Source organism: Argiope bruennichi, chromosome X1, assembly GCF_947563725.1.
Source record: "Argiope bruennichi chromosome X1, qqArgBrue1.1, whole genome shotgun sequence".
NCBI classification, from domain to species: domain Eukaryota; kingdom Metazoa; phylum Arthropoda; class Arachnida; order Araneae; family Araneidae; genus Argiope; species Argiope bruennichi.
The window spans coordinates 102,901,272-102,911,672 of NC_079162.1; the positions used below are offsets into that span (position 1 = coordinate 102,901,272).

The 10,401-nt window shown below is 32.2% G+C and overlaps 1 protein-coding gene, 1 non-coding gene and 1 pseudogene across 2 annotated transcripts; 1 reads left to right on the forward strand and 2 right to left on the reverse strand.

Moving 5' to 3' along the window:
• Positions 1–5,083: 5,083 nt before the first annotated feature.
• On the reverse strand, positions 5,084–5,244 carry LOC129959580 (U1 spliceosomal RNA). Its single transcript, XR_008783468.1, has one exon. It is a non-coding gene; the product is annotated as a U1 spliceosomal RNA (small nuclear RNA).
• A 575-nt stretch (positions 5,245–5,819) lies between these two features.
• LOC129959575 (U6 spliceosomal RNA) lies at positions 5,820–5,914 on the forward strand (annotated as a pseudogene).
• Positions 5,915–8,854: 2,940 nt separating this feature from the next.
• On the reverse strand, positions 8,855–9,391 carry LOC129959339 (uncharacterized). The gene has a single exon (XM_056072157.1). It carries the CDS (start codon positions 9,389–9,391, stop codon positions 8,855–8,857), a length of 537 nt encoding a protein of 178 aa, XP_055928132.1.
• Between the last annotated feature and the right edge of the window lie 1,010 nt (positions 9,392–10,401).

Below are 10,401 nucleotides of genomic sequence, written 5' to 3' on the forward strand. Positions count from 1 at the left end.
GGATGGATTTACGAAAAATTTAGAATTTCCATGAAGAGTAGGATTTGTTGGATTTCGTTTTTTCATTAATGAAACTAAATTTGTCACATAAGTGGGTGTTACAGTTGCATTCACAATAGAATCATCACTCAAAAGATCAGATGTTAAACGCAATGTAGTACCATATACGAGCTGAGAACTAGCAGCATTAAGATCTTTTTTTAATAGCAATACGCAAACCTAGCAAAACTATAGGCAAAGTTTCTGTCCACTTTATATTTTCGTGAGTCATAAGACAACCTTTAAGATGTCTATGTAGTCTTTCTATCATACCATTTGATTGTGGATGGTATGCAGCTGAATGTATTCTATGACTAATACTATTTATGTTTAAAATATATTAAAATCTTCATAACGAGATGTACTTTGATTACATCATTATTTCAAATAAGTTCAAAACTGATTTCAACATAGAAAGATAAAGAAGAAATTTTAATAAGTTTTTAAAATATTATTTATTTATTTCTCATTATTTTGTTTTCTTATATTGAGCTCAGTTTGGAATTCTGTCAGTATATCCAGGACGTTTTTCTGCAAAGCATATTGCCTTATTTACAAAATTATTGTACTTTTAACATGTTGAAATTTATGGCTTGCATACTATCGATAAACTGAGTGTGAACATGCATGAGGCAAAAAACATTCAAGATGCTCTACAGAGCCGACCGTTGGACCTGGAGTAACCAAGCTGATTTGTGGCTTTAGTGGTTGTTTAATAGGAAAGAATTTTTAAAACTTTAATTAGGTTTTTAATTAAAAATTTAATGCAACTTTTTTTTACAATAATTTTGGAGTGTATTATTGAATAGAATCCAATCTTATGCCATTTCAAAATATTAGCTGTAGAGCAATATTAATTTTATTTCAGTGCTATTTTTTTAATTTAATTAAATATTTGAAAACATCTTATAACAATACTTTTCATTGCTTCAATTACTGGAATTATGCTTAAAAATGTATTAAAATAGATGGTGTTAAACACATTCTTTATGTACACATTACTGCTGTTATAATTAAAGAAAAATCTTTATTATAAAGACAGACGAACATCAAGCCTAAAACATTATCAAGTTAAAATGTTGCCAATAAAAGGTTCGAATCGTCAGAACATTTTTTAAAATCCTTTTTTACAGTTTTTGATATATTTGATGAGAGAAATTTAGTAATCTGTAGAAGATATAAGGATTTCTCTTTTGGATCTATCGCCAAAGACATTTTATCCGTCAATTTTTTTCGCTTACCTGATAACAAACTGCGAAGATTAATGATGTCACTGATATCAGACAAGATCAATGAATTAATTAGGCAGTTCAGGGTTTAACGGTGGGAAGAGTCACAGGATTTATTTACACAAAATACAATGTGTCTTTCAGGAAACAAAACGAGCCACTCTATTTAATTTATATTTTCTTTCTTTCTTAGTACTTGAGGTTTCTTTGTAAGGCTTCGTCTCTATCGCTTCCCGAAGGATTTTCCTGCACCCTTCTGTTGATGGCGTCTGAAGCGGTCATAGCATCAGGTTTTAATACAAATTGTTGAGGTTAATTTACTAACTTAAAATCCTGATTGTGTTTGAAGAATTTACCGGTTACTGATAAAATAACTTACCATGTATCCCATTATGAGTTTGAATTAAAAAAAAAAAAAGACTATGGTTGCAGTTTTGATATCTGTCCTGGGCTCCTATTTATATAAGTACGCCAATCTATAGAATACATATATTTGAAACAGTAATATAAATTATTTCCTCATCTATACAAAAATAACTAATTTTTGAAACAGTATTTAAAACGTTGATTTTTCCGAATATGAGTATTATATTCATATGAAATAGAATCGGTATTTGCTTTTCACTGGAAACATAGTTTTGCCACTTTCGCAGAAGCAACAAGTGTTTATTTCAATAAAATTTTAGTACATATTTTTTAAAAGTACCGAGTTCAGAAGTGAAATTTCATTGCAATTTTTAACACTGTAATCACAGCGATCTGCAGAATAAAATATTTTGTTTGATTATAGCTTCAAATGTAGACGACTAATTTTAAAAATTTGCCCATTCTGACAAAAAACCAGGGAAAGAGAGGCGATATCCCCCTACTGGCACTTTTCCATATTTTTAGTTATACGTCACGTTTAAAGAATTTTTAATTTGTTTAATTTTTTTTATTACAAAAATAAAAATTTAGAATGTGAAACAACGAGTTGCTACGAACTGTTCGTGACCTTAATAATAATCCATTTGGTGCCGTAATTCGAGATTCGAGAACCCTGTATTTAATTACCGTACATACTTGGAATCACCGGATGAATATTAGAATAGATATTCGCATATTTGATAACTGATTTATTTTGTATTTGTGTTGTGTTTCGAGATTTTACTTTCATGCAATCAAGAATCTGGCCCTGTATCACTCATATAAGATAAGTTTTCACATTAGAATTGTTGTGGATTTGATTTATAAGATTAAAGTTCTGATTACAAATTTCTCTAATGTATTGGAGTTTTGTGACCACGAGGGAAATATTAGTTGCCTCCCTACTTTTAAAATTTCCACTCAATACTAACCTGAAATTATTTATGATAAATTTTACTAACATACCACCACGCTACATTTTTGCTCAAGATGAATTGAGAATAAACTTATAAAAACATCTGAATTATTTTCTATGGTTTTGTTATATTTACGTTGTGATAAAATAGATTTTTAAAAGTGGGTAACGTTATCATGATCAGTATATAAAACTAATTAAATTTCAACAATTATAGGTTGACATCGTTTAAAAACATGCAAATGCAGAATAAAGCAATTGACTGAGGGGCGCTCTTGTCGTCTCCGATGGTTGGATAGGTGCTGCAGCGCCTTTCTGTCTAGAAAGTTAATGCTAAATAATTTCCTGAAAAAATACAGCTGTTAATGCATTACCACTGAAAGTATGTCCTATCAAAATAATCAAAGAATACTAAAGCTTCACAAACGCCTATCATAGTTTTGGATTCTTGACTAAGTTCGGTCAGAAAAATGGATTGAATCATATACATGCTCATCGTATTTAAGATCAATAAATTTGAGGTAAAATTAAGAGTAAATAAAAGCAGTTTAATATTTAACAATTTTTTTAATAAATAAATGTTTCGGGTATAATTATACAAATCAATTACAGTATTCATTTTGGTTAGAAAAAGGATTAAAATATCCAAACCGTTAATTTTACTATTTCATATTTTTAAACTAGAAATACTTCTGTAAAGCAAGATATCTTATTAATAACTTTTATCTGCAAACAAATTTCAAGTTTTATATTTTCTTTAAGCTAGTTACAGTTGTTGCGTGATTGTCTGAACGTATCCAGTCGAAACGCTTCCAACCTTGAGGTTGGTTATAGTGCTGGAATAAAAAGGGAAATTTAACCGATGCTAGTAGTTTGTAGAGTATTGTATTTTATTACTACCGTCTACTTCGCAACATTTCTCCCTATCGTATGGGCAAATCCATTGCAAACCTTATTTTCAAAAGTAAGAACGTTTGAGAGAATGTGACCTCCGAGAGATAAGGCCTGCTGGCTGTTGTAATGAGTCTTCACGGCTAGGCGGACGCTCCGAGAAGGACGGAGGTTAACATAACGCGTAGCTTGCGATGTATAGCGTTGTGCTTCCTCGTCAATTCTCTAAATTATCAAATTGCATAGATACTAATTAAAGAATATTACTTTGTATTTAAAAATTCGACATTTAAACAATTACAATCGTGGTTTGATAAATTCCGATATTGTATATCACACTTTCTTGACAACTTTCGTTATTAAAAACACATTCACCGAATTATTAAATAGGTGCATAATAATTGCTAATTTACGAATTATTTATTATCTATTTGTGTGAAATAGGTGTTTACATTAAATTTTCTTTGAAATGGAAACTTTTTAGTTCTCAGGAATTTGATTTTTTTTTAAAAAAAGGAAACTAATTAATAGTAAAAGATTTACTTGTAGAAAATAAAAATTGTTGTAAACAAAAAATTTGATTAGTCTCTCAGAGGTCACGACTGAACCCATGTTTTTCCTTTTGGCTAACAATATTCCTGTACTTAACGAATCCATTTTCGCTCTTCACCCTGGCAGCACCATCTATTGGCACGTTTTGGAACTATTTCTTTCCTTCGCGGAACAAAATTCAATTGCCTCGTGACTGTTGTGCTAAAATATCAAGTCTCTTGACAAGTAGTTTTAAAATGATCGATTTTTGAAATCGTAACTTTAATTATAATCACCCTATATATATAATTCTGGCAATAAAAATAAAATTACATTTAATTTATTCTGCATATTTACCATTTTTTTAAAGAGTGTTTTCCTTTGAAATGACAGCATGCACGATATCAGCTTCCTATCTGTCAGGAGAGAGCGCTGCGATCGTTCTTAAAAAATAAAAGGGCATTCCAGGGGGGGGGGAAGAAAAAGGAATTGTAAACAAATTTAAAACTGAAATATTTCGGATGCTACATAAAAGTAGAAGGAACACTTAATAAGAGACATATCCTATAATAAAATAACTAATTTTGATATCTACGTAAATTTTCTAAATGAAGCGAGAAATTTTGTGTGTGCATGTAAGAAAAGCATTTTACTGATTTACATTTTGTGGATCTATAAAAATTTAATTAAAAAAACTTTTTAATGATGAATTTACAAAGTCCCAGAATATTCATTAAATTGTCCACCTTATTTAATGAAATTTCGTTATTCGAAGTATACAATTAAACGCAAAAATTAAAAGCTAGTTGCCCCCTTTTTTCTCTACCCATAATTTCATAAAAAATTGTATCCGCTATGCATGCATACCTGAATTAGGTTTAGATTACTCCTACGAATGATAAGTTATGTACAGGCTCTCATCCATATAGACCGAGAAGCATACTATTATGCGAGTAAGAGCAGCAATTCCCACGGTAATACAATGGAAACGGTTTCACAAGGGCAACAGTTCTGAACAGAAAACCCTCGATGCATATGTATTCTAAGCACACACATATACTTTTCTTATTATGAGGGACAGCGCGAACGCAGTCCCAGCTACCAAAAATTGTGCACCCCAAGCAACCGCAATTTGCGGATGTGGCGAACGTCAACCCACCGAAGTGCAATGGAGGGTCTCTGCTCGGGGGAGCTTCCTTGTTGATCAAAGCATCCCCAGTGCCAGGTAAGTATGACTGAACTTATTTTCAGAAATTTCATATAGATTACTTTTCATTTCTAAAAGTGGTAATACCTCTATTGACAATCTAATCTTTTCCGTCGAAAAATTCTTGAATATTTCTAGAAATCCATAAATTTAAATTTTTCTTATATATTTTTAAAGTAGTTTTATTTGCATTCTATAAATAGTGAAACAATCTTATCCTAAACATTTTTTACCCAGCTAAATAAAAAAAGAGGGGAAAAAGAATCATAAAATATCATATTAGACAATCAACAACGATTTGTAGATGGCGCTGTAAATCAAATTTTCATATCCGTAAATAGCTACATCTAATGGTTTTTCCGACGTCATCCATTATTATTATATGTCAACCTGAATTTCAATGATCGCATTCCAGAATTGTCAATTAGTTGGATTGCAGCTACTATTGTGTATCTTGTGGATCAAAGAATAATGCTGAATCCAAACTTCCACAAACAACAATTTAGTGTACATTTTAGAACCAATTAGAACACCACTAGAAAAATAAACAAGATTTGCCGTACTATATATATGTATATCGTGACTTGTGAAATTTTTGTTAGTTTAGGTAGTACATGTGTATTAAAATTGTAACGATGCAGAGAAGATTAGCATGCTCTGGATGACACGCAAAATCGTGATGAGCTCCACAATTTTTTATTTATTTTTTGGTTTTAAATCGCATATTCCGGATAGTTACAAAAGTTCCGGGTAGTTTCTTATCTGGACAAAATGTGCTCTTAAACCAAACATCGAACTCTGAATGAAGTATAACATCTTTCAGGGCGATAATGCTATTTGAATATTATAAATTAAGAAAATATCATTTTATAATCTCCCTTCATGAAAGACTTTTTATTAAAAAAAAAACTTCCAGTTTTAATTATAGTTGCGCCACTTCCAAAGAGTAACTTTTAATCAAATTAATAGGCGTACGTTGGATGTTGATAAATATTTAAATTAAACGTAGGGACGAAATTATGCTACACAAATAGGAATTAGATATGCTCGTTTCTTACAAATTAAAGTATCTTTATTAACACAAAGCACAAAGACAAAAACGAACTACACAGAAGCGTCTTTTACATCGGATATTATAGAATGACGCAATGACAGACCAAATCATATCGCCTCGTCACATCCCTTCAACTTCTCTTCGTCGTAAGGAATGTGACGTCACATTTGCGATTCAAGAGAAATAATGCAATGGCTCCACAACATTACCTTTAGAAGTAGAATGATTTGATTGGCTGACTTTCTCACATCGATTTAAAATTAAGACAATGAATTAAGTTACTGATATTATACACAGTACTGGAAGTAATTCAGATCTAGTTCCAAAACCGTTCTTGTTAAATAATCTATTCCAAACTATTGTGGGATTTGGAAAATAAAGGAAGCAATTAGAGTGGCAACCAAAATTGAATACTGTTTTTGTATTTTATTTTTGAATCTCTATAAATAACCAACAACGGTTGAAGTGAAATGTCAGCACCAAGATAGCAGAAGAGTACACTACAAACGAATAGTGCAAGATAGGTTAAAAATACAGAAATAAAAATTTTATTTAAAAATAAGCTTCTGTAAAAAAAAAATCTTTTGAGCTGTTGAGGCATACAATAATAAATGCACATCGTCACGTGCAACATTTTAAAATGCTATTGTCGAGCGATTACATAGTTCTATCCTTATGATTTTCTTGTATGTGTCTGAAATAAGCAACATCTTAGCACTTGTTCTTTAGAAATGCACTTATAGTATGGCAAACATTGCTTAGCGATGACGGAAGGGAGTTGGGATATAGATGTTTTGAGTTCCTGTCTCAGACGACACCGTGAGGAAAAACATTAATGAGTTTTTTTTTTTTTTTAAACGATAAGTATTTTGAGAACGAAAAAAGAGTCATGCACAGTTTCCAGTTGCAAACCCATTGACATAGAAAGGAAGGGGGGGAAAAACATTTATGCCAGTTATTCGAGGTAAGCCACTGATGACAAGATGTAAAATTCGACGCCGTTTTTCGCGAAATATCACATTATAAAATCATGGTACGAAACTCGTTTGGGGAACGTATTAATTACTGAGTAAAAAAAAATGTAATTCAAGAACTCATTACTGAAAAAAAATTTTTTTATACATAGGTATAGTAAAACAAAAGAGTGATAATTTACCAATATTTTGAAATTGCTAACATGAGCTAGTATATCTATAACTTCATTTTAAATGTAATTTAAATATTGGTCCGATATCTCTCAGACATTCGAACTGACCCATATTTCAATATAATGATTGCTTTCGTTTGATGGGCGATGTTGACCATCTCATTTTTGGAAAGTTCCTCAACCGTTTCAGTACGAGACTTCAAAATTTATCTTTTTTTCTCGAAGAGTGTTCTTTAAAAATAACGCATACGATAAGAGGTTTTCTTGGGAATAATTATAATTTCATTATAAATTATTCTATTATTAAAATCAAACCATACAATATAAGTGGCACCATTTCTTCGTCTAATTATTGAAAACTGTAATTCTCATAAGAAGAAATACGGATTTTTTTTCCTTATTAACAACTACTAAAATTCTTAAACTTTTATGCAATACATTATTACGTTATAACATGTTTGTACTGCTATCGTTCAACAGCTCCACTAGGGATCGGAGATTATAGGCTGACCGCCTAGGCTCCCCGTATAAATATTACTATTTTGCTGAAATACGGATATAAAGAAGAAACGAGATACTTTTAATTAATATTTTTTGTATTCGTTCGCCCATAATATAAACGTTCGCCCACTTAAGCGAATCCAGAAGTGCAAATCGAACCGACTTAGCCGTAACCAACAGAAAAGACCTCCCGTTTTTATCCGTGGATAACGGCGTGACCTAAATTCAGAAATTACCAGCTTTTAAGAGAAAAGTTTTCGAAGAAATATTACAGAATGAAAACGTAGTAGGATTCATTACTTTTAATAGGTATATTTATATATAAAACATATTTTTATGTAGAAAGTGGTATTGAGTATATAACGAATAGCAGTATTTGAGATCTTATTAAAAATAACGTTATGAATACTAAGCCAAAATTTCAATATCTGTTATTTGGCATACAGAAATACAGGCGTTCAAAATAATAAACGATTTTGGAGCAACACTTTTAGATTCATTTTTTTTTTTTTTTTTATTCTACGTTAAATCAAAATGATGGCTATTACAATAAGAACAATTCAATTGATTTTTAACATTACAAAATTTGCTTATAAGCCCAAATTTTTTTAAACAAGAAAAACATACTCCTTTTTCCTTTAATATTAATTTCTTATCATCTAAAAATATTTTCTTAGCTGAAAAGCATTTCTCACTAGGTTGCGATTTGTCACAAAAAATACAGTTTTGAACCCTCTTACCTTGCGTTTGAAGACTTACCAAAGCTGATGCGGTTGATTCAATCGGTTATAACTGTTCATTATGGATTCTGTAATTATCCCTTCTACGACGGCCTGGCTGGGTTCCAAATCCAGCTCTAGCAAGGTTGATCATTTCTTCACCTTTTACTTCCTGACGTATGAAGTTCATTAAGACCTCTAAAGTTCGTGGATCTTTAGATCTCTGACAGGCTACGTTGACTCCGGCTCCTTTCCCAGGACAATAAAATTTCTTCGTGCAAACAGGACTCGACTTGTGGACACAGAAATTCGCCATATTTCTCCTGGATACGTCCTAGGCTTTCTAGGGCGAGTATTTTCTCTCCCAGTTCGTCATATAATGCTGGAAGGTCCATCTTGAAATGTCCGGAGGCCGCATTCTTCATCACCATGGACAGCAAGTCTCTCACGTATATTTGAACACGTAAGTCTTCTAGTCCGAATCTTTCTTTTAGCTGAGCAATGGCTTCTGAATAGTTTTCAACTGTAGCCGGGAAGCTTTCCACAACACGGGCTGCCTTCGTTTTTGGCACAACAGCTTGCAGTAAATGCTGGAAATTGTTTTCATTCGAAATGCTTGCGTCTTCATCGATTTTCTTAAGTTGACTCCAGAAGGTTAGGTATTCTTTGGCATCTTCACTAAATTTCTTTCGCTCAATTTTTTCGAGCTTGAATTTGCGTCTTTCAGGGGATTCGTTCGTACTAAATTCCATCAAGCACATTTGTTCGACTTGAGAACAAAGCTCAGAATACGTATCCCGATATTCCTCAGCCGACAAAAAGTCTTCGTAAGCCGTTTCGTTATCTTCCAGTTCCAAGATTCGGTATGTAAGTTCGGTTTGGCATATTTCCAAACGATGAAATTTATCCCTAATTTGCGACTTCAAAATCACATTTTTTTTTCTAGTTCATGTACTTCCTTCGTAGGCTCTTCAAGCTTTTTCGCATATACCGTAAACGAAGTACGATACGATTTTGGCTGTGTTTTCAACTGTGTCAAATCCATTGTCATGAAACTCAGAAAAATTCAAATCAAAAGTACGCGGTCCTGTCACGGACGCCACTATTTTCAAAAACCAAAACTAAAACATAGAATCTTTCAGAAATTAAATAGGTCTGCATCTACCAGATGCGGGGTACTTAAGTCAAAATAAGTTCAAATGTTTATCAGACACATAACGTTTATTGACAAATGGACGATACAAACACACTTATAATAAATAATCACACGGCAAAGCCGAAATCTCAATCCGTACTGAACATATCATGCAACTCGCAGGCTGGTGCCACAACACCGCCGCCTGGTGGCTGTTACATTTCGCTTCGCTTTACAACAAACGGCAAATTCTTACCCTCAGCCGATGACTAAAAGTGATGGGTTTCCCGCATGATATTCGAAACGAATTCGAGATGTATTTCAAACTTAACTAGTTTATCATTTGTAATCCTATAGAATGAGAAGGAAATGCGCGATATATTATCACTACTTTCATATATTAGCACCTAGTTTTCAGCTTTTGCTGATATATTCTACATAATGTTGAACGAAGTTTAGCAGGAATATATACAACATACCAGTAATAAAAATAAAATTTCATTTTGTTTATTCTGAATATTAAAAAAGATCTTTCCCAGATTGTTTTTCTTTGAAAACACAAGATACACAATGCTAAATTGCAGTCTCTCAGTAAGAGGCCGCTACGATCGTTGATGAAACTCCGAA